This window comes from Manis javanica, chromosome 3, assembly GCF_040802235.1.
Source record: "Manis javanica isolate MJ-LG chromosome 3, MJ_LKY, whole genome shotgun sequence".
Lineage (NCBI taxonomy): Eukaryota > Metazoa > Chordata > Mammalia > Pholidota > Manidae > Manis > Manis javanica.
This window is the reverse complement of record NC_133158.1, coordinates 165,539,451-165,554,748: the sequence shown is the minus strand read 5'-3', so window position 1 is coordinate 165,554,748 and position 15,298 is coordinate 165,539,451. Positions and strand designations below refer to the sequence as shown.

At 35.0% G+C, this 15,298-nt stretch overlaps 1 protein-coding gene across 1 annotated transcript in view; it reads left to right on the top strand.

Annotated features, from left to right (window-relative positions):
* Positions 1-15,298, top strand: part of XRN1 (5'-3' exoribonuclease 1) — a 182,242-nt gene that overhangs the window by 95,399 nt on the left and 71,545 nt on the right. Inside the window, 5 exon segments of the mRNA XM_073232329.1 lie at positions 164-310; positions 4,530-4,619; positions 4,991-5,126; positions 8,255-8,311; positions 8,448-8,580. Coding sequence (XP_073088430.1) covers positions 164-310; positions 4,530-4,619; positions 4,991-5,126; positions 8,255-8,311; positions 8,448-8,580 — 563 coding nt within the window.

The following is a 15,298-nucleotide window of genomic DNA, read 5'->3' as shown; positions in this document are numbered from 1 at the left end:
TTTGAAGACTTTCCTCTAGTTTTTCTATAACTGCTACTTTGGAAATAACCATGATACCTAAAATATAGAACAATCAAAACTAAGCTTTTCTAAGACTTGAAAGAAAAACTTTATTCTTTGAACAAAATTTTTAAATGTGTGTTTGTATGTGTATGTAATTCAGCCCTCATGGAGACCATAAAGCAAATGTGGGTTTGAACCTCAAATTCAACAAAAAAAATGAGGAGGTACCTGGATATACTAAGAAAGTTGGAAGTGAGTGGATGTATTCATCTGCAGCAGAACAACTTCTTGCAGAATACTTAGAGAGGTAAGTGTGTAACAAGATCCTACTAGGCATCCAGAAACAGGAACGTTAACTGTTTTGCCTTGCTGATACCAGTTTTAGAGGAAAAATGTTTCCTTTAGTATATGTGTTGTGTGTTACATATAAACTTAATTTTGTGTTATGAGCACCTTGGCTATTAGCCAAAATCGAGTAGAAAATAATCTTACATTATTTAAAATGGGAAAGGATGATAAGAATTGGCCTCCTTCTAATAAAAATTTTCCTTGCCTTGCTATCATAAATTATTTACTGCTTTGCATGTCTGTGTTCGTTGTAAGAGGACTGGTATGGATAAAGAAAACAACTCTTGGTATAGTGGATTTTCCTGAGTCTTAAAACTCCAGCCAGATAGTAGATTACTATCCTAGAATTATTGAATTTTATTGCTGTCATGGTCTAAGACATGTCTCAACCCCTTATTATAAAAATGAGAAAACTGAGTCCCAAGGATAACTGAATTACTCAGTGACAAGATTTACAGGAAATATTTTTACTTCTGATTTATAATTGAATGTTCTTTCCATTGTTCTGCTGGTATGTAACCTTCTCATATTTGAGGAACCGCTGCTAATTTCCTGCAATTGCCATAACAAAGTAACACAGACTGAGTGGATTAAAATAACAGAAATTTATTGTTTCATGGTTCTGGAGAACGGAAGACCAAAATCAAAGTGTTGGCAGGGCCACGCTTCCTCTGCAGGTTCTAGGGAAGGAACCTAGCTTCTTGTAGCCCCATGAATTCATTCCTTACCTTGCAGATGCATCACCCAAATCCTCCATCTTTACGTGGTGTTCTCTGTATGTTATCTTCACATCATCTTCCTTTTGTGTATGTCTCTGTGTCCAAATTCTCCCTTTTCAAGGTCACTAGTCATGTTGGACTAGGGCCCAACCTAATGATATCATTTAAATTTATCTCTATAAAAACCCTATTTCCTAATAAAATCACATTCCGAGGTTTGAGGGGTTGGAATTTCAATATACATATTTTTCAGGGGGAGGACACAATTCAATCCCATTATCACTTGAAAATTTAGATTATTTCTTCTAGTCATGTCCATATTTCTTTAAAATGTCATATTTGGATTACTTTTCCTTGCCTTTTCAACTTGACATATGCATTGATTTTCTACTGTGAAAGATGAAGGTTAACTCTTCTACTACCCTAATTCCTTATTTCCTCACCTCCCTACATATATGTACATATTTCCTCTCTCACTATAGTTTCATCATAATTTTTTGAATAAATCTGTAATTAAGGTTAATTGATTAAGATGATATAAATGGTCACAGCTGAACCTTACAGAACATTAAGATTATGTTTCCTTTCTTGTACACTTTTTTGTTTCCCCCATCTTATTTATTCATTTGCTTATCTTCTGTGTTCATACAACTAACTCAGACACAAAGTCTCTAATAGTTGGAAAACTTCATATGGTCAAAGATCAGGTAACTTCTCAGTTCCATTTTCTTGTAGACTTCCTCCTAAAACCTTCTATCTTCCTGCTTCAGTATTAACTAATTGCTCTAGAGCTGTTGCACAACCCTTAGTCTAGAGTTTTTCTTTACTATCATCTTGGGAACTCCCTTCACCATTCTTGTACATAGAATCCCTTTCTATCCTTGCTTTCATGCCTTCTTCTTTCTGGTTTATGTCTCCATTTTGATGGAGGACTTACTCCAGTAGCTTCCTGAGAAGAATCTTTATTCTTCTCTGATTCTTGATTGATAGTTTGCCCGAGTGTAGAATCCTAGATTAGAAATTATTTTCTCTCAGAATTTGGAAGCACTTGCTTCATTCCCTTCTTGTTTCCTTTGCTGGTGAGAAGTTCTGTACCATTCTTATGCTCAGTTGTTTTGTGTGATCTATTTTCATTTTCAGAAATCTTTTCTTTGCCAGTGCTATTTAATAATGTGATGACATTTGCCTTTTGATATAGATATTTTTCTTTTCTTTTGTTATTCAGCCCTTTCAGACTTAAGTGATTACCCTCCATTCTGAGAAACTTTCTTAATTATTTCTTTGATAATTTCCACTTCACCAATTGTTCTGTTCCTTCTGGGACTCCAGTTACTTAGATGTTAGGACCTTCTGGATTAATCATCTTAATTTTCTTATCTCTTCTCATCCATTTTCTATATTGTTATACTTCTACTCTATGGAGAATTTCTTGAACTTTATCTTACATAATTTTTAAAGTTTTATCTAATTTAATCATTTTTAATTTCTTAGAGTGTCTCCTTATTCTTTGGCATCCCTATCTTATAGCATCTTGTTCTTATAATGAATGAATTATCTTCTTTTATTTATCTGAAGATAGTAATTCTAGATTTCTTCTATGTATTTTTCTGTTTTCTCCAAATTGCCTTTTTTTCTGTGTGATCTGATCTTTCCCTTCATGTTAAAGTTTTTTTGTTTTTTGTTTTGTTCTGTTATTTTTCTTATCTAGTGGTTCTCTGATATCCCATCATATTTAAGAGTGAGGCACTAAAAAGCTGATTAGAAACTGAGTGTGCTTTGTGGGACTTGTCAGTTGGGACTTGGCTACTGCTGTAGAGGACCTCCAAATATCCCTACCTATATGTGTATCTTTTCTCTTAGGCTGGCTAGTTTTATCAAAGAGGAATCCTCAAGCCTTTTCCTTAGAGGACAGATGTGAGGAACAAAACTGACTTCTGGAAATTAACCATGGAAAGGGGGGTCTCATGTAGTGGATCTTATGACACAGTGATACACCCCCCAGATGTCCCTTCAGGACTAAAGGACCTATTCCCTTGGCAGCAGGAATGTAGCTATCTGATAGCTCTCAGCTATAAGCTCTCTTCAGGAATTGACTAGCAAAAGAGAACCACTTTGCCTAAAGTTGTGTCATCTTCCCACAGCAGCCACAGGTCTAATACCTGATCAACAAAGAGGTATAAAGCCCTAGCCAACTTGATTTCCACAATTTGGGACAAGTCCAAGGTCCATCCTAGTTTGAGATTTCTGTGAGGCTGGCCAAGGAGTTCATTAAGAATGAATCACAGCCCAACTTCTCTCTGGGCCCAGTTCTGCTTCCTTCCTTTTTTCTTTCCCTTCCCCAAGTGTTGATTCCGTAAGAATAATAAATAATAAACTAATAAACTTTCTGTATGCTTATCTCCATCGTCCTGAAGATGTTACACTTTCTAGCCTGCTTCCTAGTGATACATTATATAGTAGTTACACTTTCAATCCCCTGATTTCAATATGGCACCTATCCTCTCCTCCTCGTGCCCCACCCATCCAACCTATTCCCTGTGCCTGGTATACCTCAGGCTAGAGCATCATCCATTCAACCTCTCCAAAAGAAAAACTACAGATTTTATGCTGGAATGGAAGGTGAGTAATCACATGGCTGTCTAACTGAGTATTATACAACATTTTCAACTAAATACCTATTAAACTTCACCCCATACTAAAGCATTAAAATGCACCTGGAGCCCATAATTCCTGAGCTTTTACACACTTCTGCAGTTTGAATCAATCAACCTACTTCCTGTTGACTTCCCACACTGGTGGCTTTCGAGTGTGGTTTATTCCTATCTGTCAAATTGCTTAACACTTACTCATAGTTACCAGTTTCTAAAATTTTGTTAACACATATATGCAATTATCACATATATCACATTTACTTCTCTCCCCATCTGTCTTTCTAGGTCTATGACCTTTTTTACTTTACTGCTCTTTTAGTGGGTTGGGAATGGAGCAAAAATAAACACGTGTTCAACTTGCTATTTGTATTTGAAACTCCTACACTATTCAGGAAGCAATGGGGTTTTGAGGAATATCAGAAGAAATTGTTAATGTGTTTTCATTAAATGTGGAGTGCTCCAGCTTTGTTGTAAAAATTAGAAAATTAACCTGTAGATATTATTTTTGTTCATTAATCACCTGTCACAATCTAAAGATAGTCAATAAAGTTTGTAAGTAATTGAAGTTTATTATAGTTTTTGAATTGAATCATTTCTCCCTCAGCTACTGAGAGCTTTTGAAGCATGTGAATATTTTCAGATCTTTTTGTCTCTAACCCTTATTGATACTCTGTGTGTAATAATCAGTCCTCAATATATTTTATATGTCCCCTTAGCATCCAAAATTACCTGATAGGAAGTTTATATGAAGTCAGGCATAAACATATTTTTTAAGGCAATATGTTCGATTTTTTGTTTGTTTGGCTAGAGCTCCAGAACTATTTAGTTATATAGCCAAAAATAGCCAAGAGGATGTGTTCTATGAAGATGACATTTGGCCTGAAGAAAATGAGAACGGGTAAGTAAAATTTATGGTATTTATTGCCTCACAGTTCAGCTTAGTGGTTCTAGTGAAAGGTATAGTAACTAATTTATCAAGAATTTATACTACTTTTGGAGGGAAGATTTTATATATATATATTTTGTTTCTGCTTTAAGATCTTAATATAAATCTATATTTCATGTATATCAGTAAAGTACTTTTAAACTGTATTTGTGATTTTAAAATAAGTAACATGTCCATGTTTATAATTAGTTGTAATTAAATATGATTATTAATTATATATTTGATGTATATAATTCAAAGCCCTCAAAAAGTTTATATTAGGCCTTTTATATAATCCCTCAAAAAGTTTTAATTAATGTGAAAAATTACTGTTTTTAATGTAGTGCTGAGAAAGTTCAAGAAATTATTACTTGGCTAAAGGGGCATCCTGTCAGTACTTTGTCTCGTTCTTCTTGTGATTTACAAATTCTGGATACCGCTATTGTTGAGAAAATTGAGGAAGAAGTTGAAAAGTGCAAGGTACTAATTTTCAATACCAAGACTATTGATGAGGTTTAATGTTAAGTGAACTACACCAAATAAAGCATAAATTCCAGTGATTTTAATTTATGTCAAATAACTCTGTAATTTTTTTCAAAAGTTCCAGCTATTTCCAGTGGCCATTAATAAGTTTATCTAAATAAACTTTATGTCATTGCAGTGTTTCTAATTTTGGGAATTAATAATTTGTGATTCTAGTCAAAATAGAAAATCTGTTATTGAGAAACAAAGTTAACCCTGATTCCTTCCTATTTTAAGTTCTTTAAAGACCCAGTTCACCTTTTAGAGAATAGAAACATTTTATTTAATTCCCTTTTACAGGCTCACTTCTAAAATGTACTTTTCCACTCACAATCTTATTCAGTTACCATTTTTTAAATCCCACTTAATCTTTCCTATTTGTTTATGTCTCAATTTTAAAAAAATGATAGCCTTCTGTAAAGGCTTAACTATTTTATTTTGATTCCCTATCTTGATGCAGTAAAAAGTTGATTATATTCCTTCCTTTAACTTCTAATTTTATTTTCCACACATTTGCCATTTTATTAAGATGCTGTTGCTTTGCTAACACAGGGCCTTAAAAGTTAAGTAAGTTAACTGGACTCTAAAGCTCTCTTTTCCCCATCCCTCTTTCAATATTTATAACCTTAGATAAGACACATAACCTTTCCATGCCTCCATTTCCTCACTGGTAAAATGGGACTAAAATAGTACCTACCTCATAGGGTCATCAAAAGGATTAACTGAGTTAATATATATAAACTCCTAGTAATGCCTAGCTATTATTGCTTAATGATGCTTGGCTATTAATATTTGGATTCTCTTATCACATACTCAAGAGCTGTGAATACAGTCTGGAAAATCACCACTAAATGACTCTTTTTCTATTTAGGAAAAAATTTAAGATGAGAACCAAGATTTTTATTTTTGAAATGTTATTAATATTTAGATAAAGATAGAAAACCTATGTTTCTTTTTGATTTTCTTTAATGTAGAACAAAATCTATTTGTCCAGCATAGTTTTTTAAATGAATTTTCCGCTTAACAAAATTATATAACTAAGCCTCTAAGTTTTATTTTAACCATTTTGATACAGAGTTTTCTAAGATGTTTTAAAAATTTTCCCCTTACTTTACAAACAGAAGATACAAGTTGTCTATTGTTTTGATTATGTTTTTTAAATTGTGTGTGCACATAGATAAGACAGGAATTTTTTTTAACCTGTTAATTTGTCAAGGAAATGCAGGTATGAGTGATTTTTTTTTCCTTTTAGTGTAATAATCTTATTAGAGTGATAAAGAAAAGAAGATAAAACTAGAAAATAAAGACAACATTCTGAACATAATTTAAACTTTTCTTTATAACTCAGGGTCATCATTAAAAGTATTTTCTTATTGGACAGTGGTTTCCCAACTCAGCTTATTATCAGAATTACTGGAGGAGCTTTTTTAAAAACACGCATTCCAGATTCCACCCCTAGAACAGTACTTCTCAAACTTTAATGTGTAAGCAAATGACTGGAGGATGTTATTAAAATTTTGATGCAGTAGTTCTTGGATGAGGCTTGAGGTGCTGCCTTTTTGACATTTTGAGTAACCAGACCTGAGAATTTCTCATTTAGTAGTTGTGGGTTTGGTCCTGTTGTGAAAATTCCCCAGTTACTAATTCTCCTGATGAGTCAGGTTTGGTTGCCACATCCTGTAATCAGTGCTATAACATAATAATGCCTAAGGATATATTAGAGCATATAGGTTGCTGTTTTTTCATATGCAATACTCTAGGCACAGTTCTTAGAGTTTTTTTTAAAATCACTTTAAATTTCTTCTCTTACTTTTTCTCCTTCTTGCTGCTTTTAGTAGCACCAGTCATACTCTATTAGTCCTTCTAGTCTCCCCTGGGCTAGAAACATGAGACACCTTGTCAGTGAGGCCTTCACTGTTCCCCCATTTAAAACAGCTATCTCTTCCCACACCGATGTTCCCCCTCAGCTGCTTTATTTTTCTCTATGCTTTTTACCTTCAAACATACGATCTATTTTCCTTGTTTTGTTTCTTGTGTGTTTCTCTAACTAGAAGAAAAGAACAGGTCATCCTTTATCCCCAGTATATGGCATATAAGGAGAACTCAGTAAATACATGTTGAAAGAATAAATGAAATGTCTCTATAATAAAAGAAAATAGATTATGTTTAAAGGTTTGCACATTTTGCAGTGTATAAATACATGAACTTTATAGTGTATGGTCTCTACCAATAGGTTAACTGCTGCCATTTTTCTTATTAGGTTAGAATTCCCTTTTTTTAAAAAAAATTAATGTGAATGGTAGTTATGAATTGCAATGGATATAAATTATTCTCACATTTTTATTAGGTAGAACCAGTAATTCTGTTTCCATCTTACAAATGGAAGGAAGCTGATGCTTAAGTTAATTCACAAAACTAACAAGTAACAAAGATAGAATAAAATTCTTCTTTCAGGATTTTTAGATCAAAATAGTCAAACTTCAAAGCCAATTTCACAATAGATTCCAAAAGCAAGGACTTTGTTAAATGAATGCCACCTTAATTTTATAATTAGCCACAAAACTCACAGTACTTTCATAGATCAATGCTTTATACCACTTTTTACTTATATGCCTTTCTTGATCATTGTATAACAATTCTTTTTAGCATAAAAAAACATTTGAATAGGGTATGTAATATACATAAAGTTCAAAACAGGCAAATCTAATCTTTTGTGTTAGAAGTAAGGTTACTTTTAGGAAGGGTAATAACTAGGAGAGAATATAGGGATTTTTATGTTTTACTTAGTAATGTTCTGTGTCTTGAACAGGGTGTGGTTATAAATATAAATGCTCATACTATAAAAATTCGCCAGGGTGTGTACTTACAGCTTTGCATTTTTCTATATGCCTTATACTTAAAAATTTTTACTTTAAAAATATTTGAAGAATTAATTATTACTCCTCCTTAGTGCATCTGAAGAACTTCAGATATTCTTAAAATTACTCGTTTCATTTGGCTTTTAAAAATCCAGACATGTCCAAGTGCTGGACAATAATTTTATAATTTTATCTATTTTTTAATACTTAAAAATTATCTTTCTTCAGCAAAGAAAAAACAATAAGAAGGTACGAGTGACAGTGAAGCCCCATTTGCTGTACAGAGTAAGTTTCCTATCAAAGAATTCAAAGTTATTGTTTCTACTTTGAAAGTACAGAAGGAATAAAATGTTTTCAATATATTAATAGAAAATTTTTTAAAAATTAGAGTTAGCAATAATTAAAGCGTTCTTCTCTTCAGCCTTTAGAACAGCAACATGGAGTCATTCCTGATTGGGATGCAGAATTTCGCCTCTTTGACCGTGTTGTGAATGTGAGAGAGAACTTCTCAGTTCCAGCTGGCCTGCGGGGCACCATCATAGGAATCAAAGGGGGTAATGTCTCAATACTTGACATGTCTTCAACTGCATTTATATTATAAAGTAAAACAAATTTCTATGTCTTACAACTAAGCACATGTAAATCTATGTAAAAAAAAGCTATAAATAAGGAAAAAAATATAAATCCTCTTATATTTTAGGTAATTTTTTGTTTAAGTTTTCTAAGTCAGAATTAGCTTTTACTGCCTTGAGTAATCATCTGGGAAATGATTAAAAGAAGGGAAAGTTAAGGAAGGGCTGCTGAGAATTTGGTAGTATATATATAACACAATACATACATACATATATATTTTTTGTGAACCTGTGAGAAAAGTTTCATCACTTCTGTTAGGCTTTCATCTAGTCTTGCTCAAACCTTTACACTAATTGCTATTATCATCTTTTGATTCTGTGGAGAAACAAACATGCTCTATGAGCTTATTTATATTGAAAGATTTGAAAATAAAATGTGCATATTAATTTGAATTTTATGACTACAACTAGATCATATATATAAAACAGACCTATCTGTTGTATAGTAGGGTGCATATAATTAACAATACTGTGCTCTACATTTAAAAATAGTTAAGATGGTAAATTTTATGTATTTTGTACAAAAAAATGAAAATTGAGAAAGTGGACAAAAAAGGAAAGAAGCAGCTAAAGAGCTTAATGTCCTCATAGGGATGCCATGAGTGAGCAGCTTTGCAGCAAACATTCCAAAAAAAGTCAACCCAGCATGAATCAGCAAATCCAGTGCCCAGGAGTTAGGGTACTGGCAGCACTGTCCTTCCCTATCTTAGGCGCTCAACCTTGGTCTCATTGTCCAGAAAGGAGGAAGAGCAGGCAGGCCATGAGCCTAAGAGAATTGCTTATGTAGCGTCAACAATGTGCCAGGCACTTTCACATTTTGCATTTGACCCTCACAACCACCTAAGAGGTAGATGTTATTGCCTTACCTGAGAGGTTAAGTGACTCACCCCACATTTACACAGATAAGTGGCAAGGCTGGGATTCTTACCTAACTTTGAGCAGTGGTTCTCTATGCACCCTTTTGGGGTCTTGCCTGCCTACCTACCTCTGAAAGAGACTCCTCTTTCCTGATTCTCTTTTTAATTTCTTGGACATATTTCTGACTGCTGGAAATGAAGAAAGGAAGTTCTGAGCTAGATATGGTAAGGGTCAGATGGGTATAAGGAAGCAACTCTCTTGCTGCTATCTGTTCAACCACTTGTGTCAGTTGTTCAAATGTTGAGCTTATTAGACTATAGTTAGTTTGTCCTGATAAGGCCTTAGGACTCTGATAACATAGAAGTTTACTTCCTTCTGACAACTCCTATCAGTAATAAGATTGAGTGACCACTTGAAATTTTGTCTTGAGAAGGATTTTAAAGCTACTTTATTTACACTGAGTGAAAAAGAGTTCTGGCATTGATTAACTGTGTCTGCCATGGACATGGAATAGCTGAGATATCATCTCCATTAAAGGTGGCAAATAATCCTCAATAATCTTCTAAGGAAGTGACCCCTTCCTCAGACAGGAAATGGGAACCTAGAAGGTGGGTTTTTAGCCTTCTGAGAAGAAACTCCTGTCTCTTACAGAGCCTCCCTTTCTTGGGTTTAGATTTTAGGTGAAAGTGTCAGGTTGAAAGGTACAGTTGGTGGTGGAGGATGGGTGAGCTATACAAGCCTCATTTCAGCTGGACAATGAGGGATTACAGATGGGGGAGACATCCTACCACTCCTACCTGGGATTAGCATAGTGTCAAATACTGTATTAGTCAGGACTTTTAGAGAAACAGAACTAATAGAATGTAAAGTGTGGGGCAGTGAGTAGATGGAGAGAGAAATAGTCAATCGAAGTTATGTGATTACTAATTTGGACTTAGAATTCAAAATATTACTTTAGCTAATTATTTCACTTTACCTTGGTGTTTTGGGTAGATTTAGTCTTTCTAAACATATCACCCTCCCTGCCAGATTCATTCTTCTCTGCTCCTATCTTAAGTTTATTGTGCCACTGTCTTCCTCATGTCTCAATTATGATATCCATAATCCTACCAAGTCATCTCAGCCAGAACTTTGGAGTCATATTTGGTATCTTCATCGTTTCCATTTATACAGGTTACAAACTCCTGCCAATGCTAATAATATATATTCTCTCCTTTCAGCTCCCCTCATGAGATCTGTGTTTTCACATCTTCATTACCTTTTGTCTGTCTTTACTGTAAGACCTTCTAAATTCGAAACTCCAAAGATACCTCTCTTTTTCTCTTTCTTTTTAATTTTTTTTATTTTTATTTTGGTATCATTAATCTACAATTACATGAGGAACATTATGTTTACTAGACTCCCCCCTTCACCAAGTCCCCCCGACATACTCCATTACTCACTGTCCATCAGTGTAGTAAGATGCTATAAAATCACTAGTTGTCTTCTCTGTGTTGCACAACCCTCCCCTTGCCCCCCCCACATTATACATGGTAATCGTAAGGCCTCCTTTCTTGTTCTCCCCCTTCTCCCTCCCTCCCCACCCATCCTCCCCAGTCCCTTTCCCTTTGGTAACTGTTAGTCCTTTCTTGGATTCTGTGATTCTGCTCCTGTTTTGTTCCTTCAGTTTTTCATTTGTTCTTATATCCCACATATGAGTGAAATCATTTGGTACTTGTCTTTCTCTGTCTGGCTTATTTCACTGAGCATAATACCCTCTAGCTCCATCCATGTTGTTGCAAATGGTTTTGTTTTCTTATTATGGCTGAATAATATTCCATTGTGGATATGTACCACATCTTCTTTATCCATTCACCTACTGATGGACACTTGGGTTGCTTCCATTTCTTGGCTAGTGTAAATAGTGCTGCGATAAACATAGGGGTGCATCTGTCTTTTTCAAATTGGGCTGCTGCATTTTTAGGGTAAATACCTAGAATGGGATTCCTGGGTCAAATAGTATTTCTATTTTGAGCATTTTGAGGAACCTCCATATTGCTTTCCACAATGGTTGAACTAATTTACATTCCCACCAGCAGTGTAGGAGGGTTCCCCTCTCTCCACAACCTCGCCAACATTGGTTGTTGTTTGTCTTTTGGATGGTGGCCATCCTTACTGGTGTGAGGTGATATCTCATTGTGGTTTTAATTTACATTTCTCTGATGACTGGTGATGTAGAGCATCTTTTCATGTGTCTGTTGGCCATCTGAATTTCTTCTTTGGAGAACTGTCTGTTCAGCTCCTCTGCCCATTGTTTAATTGGATTCTTCGCTTTTTGTTTGTTGAGGTGTGTGAGCTATTTATATATTTTGGATGTCAACCCTTTATTGGATCTGTCATTTATGAATATATTCTCCTATACTGTAGGACGCCTTTTTGTTCTATTGATGGTGTCCTTTGCTGTCAGAAGCTTTTTGGTTTGATATAGACCCACTTGTTCATTTTTGCTTTTGTTTCCCTTGCCTGGGGAGATATGTTCATGAAGAAGTTGCTCATGTTTATGTCAAAGAGATTTTTGCCTATGTTTTCTTCTAAGAGTTTTATGGTTTCATCGCTTACATTCAGGTCTTTGATGCATTTAGAGTTTACTCTTGTGTATGGGGTTAGACAGTGATCTAGTTTCATTCCCTTACATGTAGCTGTCCAGTTTTGCCAACACAGCTGTTGAAGAGGCTGTCATTTCCCCATTCTATGTCCATGGCTCCTTTATCGTATATTAATTGACCATATATGTTTGGGTTAATGTCTGGAGACTCTATTCTATTCCACTGGTCTGTGGGTCTGTTCTTGTGCCAGTACCAAATTGTCTTGATTACTGTGACTTTGGAGTAGAGCTTGAAGTTGGGAAGTGAGATCGCCCCCACTTTATTCTTCCTTCTCAGGATTGCTTTGGCTATTTGGGGTTTTTGGTAGTTCCATATGAATTTTAAAACTATTTGTTCCAGTTCATTGAAGAATGCTGTTGGTAATTTGATAGGGACTGCATTAAATCTGTAGATTACTTTGGGCAGGATGGCATTTTGACAATATTAATTCTTCCTAGCCAAGAGCATGGGATGAGTTTCCATCTGTTAGTGTCCTTTTAATTTCTCTTAAGAATGTCTTGTACCAACTTTACATCTCTTTGTATGGCCCTGGAAGATGACTGGTTAACCAGAGACGGGTAAGATTCCTCAAAGCAGGAACAACCTAAGACAGGCACAGTCACAGGGGGCCATCAGGTGAGAAATTGGGGATCAACAGTGGTGAGGCTTAGAACCTCACCCCCCCTGTTTTGAGAGAAATCTTCTGCATCCGTGGATGTTTTGATGCCCTTGTCTAGCTTGGATTAACACATAGTCTACAGGCACACACCTGATCATCTACATTTGCTCTCTAGAGCAAAGTTAGAAAACACTAAACTATGTTTTCTACCTTTGTCTTGCATCTACCTACCACTTCAGCATTTTATTAAAAATAAAAATAATAATAATAATAAAGGGAGAAATGGTGGGATCCACATATAAATCAAGTATAAAAATCAAACAAATATTCATATTTGACCTGATTGTTTATAGTTCATGATGCGTAATCAAAACCGAAAGTTTCTGTGATGACTGCCCTTGTACTGTTCACCATGTAAGACCTTATTCACTATGTAAGAATTTGTTCACCATGTAAGAACTTGTTTGTTATGCTTCAGAAGATTGGAGACTGACGAGAATTAGGCTTGAGATGGATTAATGATTGTGCATTGAGCATTGATTCCCCTATACAGAATTTTATTGTTGTTAACAACCATTTGATCAATAAATATGAGAGATGCCCTCTCAAAAAAAAAAAAAAAGAATGTCTTGTAGTTTTCTGTGTATAGGTCTTTCACTTCCTTGGTTAGGTTTATTCCTAGGTATTTTTTTTTTTTTGATGCAATTGTGAATGGAATTGTTTTCCTGGTTTCTCTTTCTATTAGTTCATTGGTAGTGTATAGGAAAGCCTCAGATTTCTGTGCAATGATTTTGTATCCTGCAACTTTGCTGAATTCCGATATAAGTTCTAGTAGTTTTGGAGTGGAGTATTTAGGGTTTTTTATGTACAATATCATGTCATCTGCAAATAGTGACAGTTTGACTTCTTCTTTACCAATCTGGATTCCTTGTATTTCTTTGTTTTGTCTAATTGCCGTGGCTAGGACCTCCAGTACTATGTTGAATAACAGTGGGGAGAGTGGGTATCCCTGTCTTGTTCCCGATCTTAGAGGAAGTGCTTTCAGCTTCTCACTGTTCAGTATGATGTTGGCTATGGGTTTACTTATATGGCCTTTATTATGTTGAAGTACTTGCCCTCTATACCCATTTTGCTGAGAGGTTTTATCATGAATGGATGTTGAATTTTTGTTGAATGCTTTTTCAGCATCTATGGAGATGATCGTGTGATTTTTGTCCTTCTTTTTGTTGATGTGGTGGATGATGATGGATTTTCAAATGTTGTACCATCCTTGCATCCCTGAGATGAATCCCACTTGATCATGGTGTGTGATCCTCTTGATGTTCTTTTGAATTCGGTTTGCTAATATTTTGTTGAGTGTTTTTGCATCTGTGTTCATCAGGGATATTGGTCTGTAATTTTCTTTTTTGGTGGGGTCTTTGCCTGATTTTGGCATTAGGGTGATGTTGGCTTCATAGAATGAGTCTGGAAGTATTGCCTCTTCTTCTATTTTTTGGAAAACTTTAAGGAGAATGGGTATTATGTCTTCCCTGTATGTCTGATAAAACTGCAGTAAATCCATCTGGCCTGGGAGTTTTGCTCTTGGGTAGTTTTTTTATTACCACTTCAATTTCTTTGCTGGTAATTGGTCTGTTTAGTTTTTCTGTTTCTTCCTTGGTCAGTCTTGGAAGGTTGTATTTTTCTAGGAAGTTGTCCATTTCTTCTAGGTTTTCCAGCTTGTTAGCATATAGATTTTTGTACTATTCTCTAATAATTCTTTGTATTTCTGCGGGGTCTCTCATGATTTTTCCTTTCCCGTTTCTGATTCTGTTGATGTTTGTAGATTCTCTTTTTCTTTTTATAAGTCTGGCTAGGGACTTATCTGTTTTGTTTATTTTCTCAAAGAACCAGCTCTTGGTTTCATTGATTTTTTTCTATTGTTTTTTTCTTCTCAATTTTATTTATTTCTTCTTTATTATGTCCCTCCTTCTGCTGACTTTAGGCCTCATTTTTTCTTTTTTTTCCAATTTTGATTATTGTGTCTTTAGACTATTCATTTGGGATTATTCTTCCTCCTTTAAATATGCCTGTATTGCTATCTACTTTCCTCTTAAAACTGCTTTCGCTGCATCCCACAGAAGTTGGGGCTTTGTGTTGTCATTGTCATTTGTTTCTGTGTATTGCTTGATCTCTATTTTGATTTGGTCATTGATCCATTGATTATTTAGGAGCATGTTGTTAAGCCTCCATGTGTTTGTGAGCCTTTTTGCTTTCTTTGTACAATTTATTTCTAGTTTTATACCTTTGTGGTCTGAGAAGTTGGTTGGTAGAATTTCAATCTTTTTGAATCTACTGAGGCTCTTTTTGTGGCATAGTATGTGGTCTATTCTGGAGAATGTTCAGTGTGCACTTGAGAAGAATGTGTATCGTGTTGCTTCTGTATGTAGAGTTCTGTAGATGTCTATTAGGTCCATCTGTTCTAGTGTGTTGTTCAGTGCCTCTGTGTCCTTACTTATTTTCTGTCTGGTGGATCTATGCTTTGGAGTGAGTGGTGTGTTGA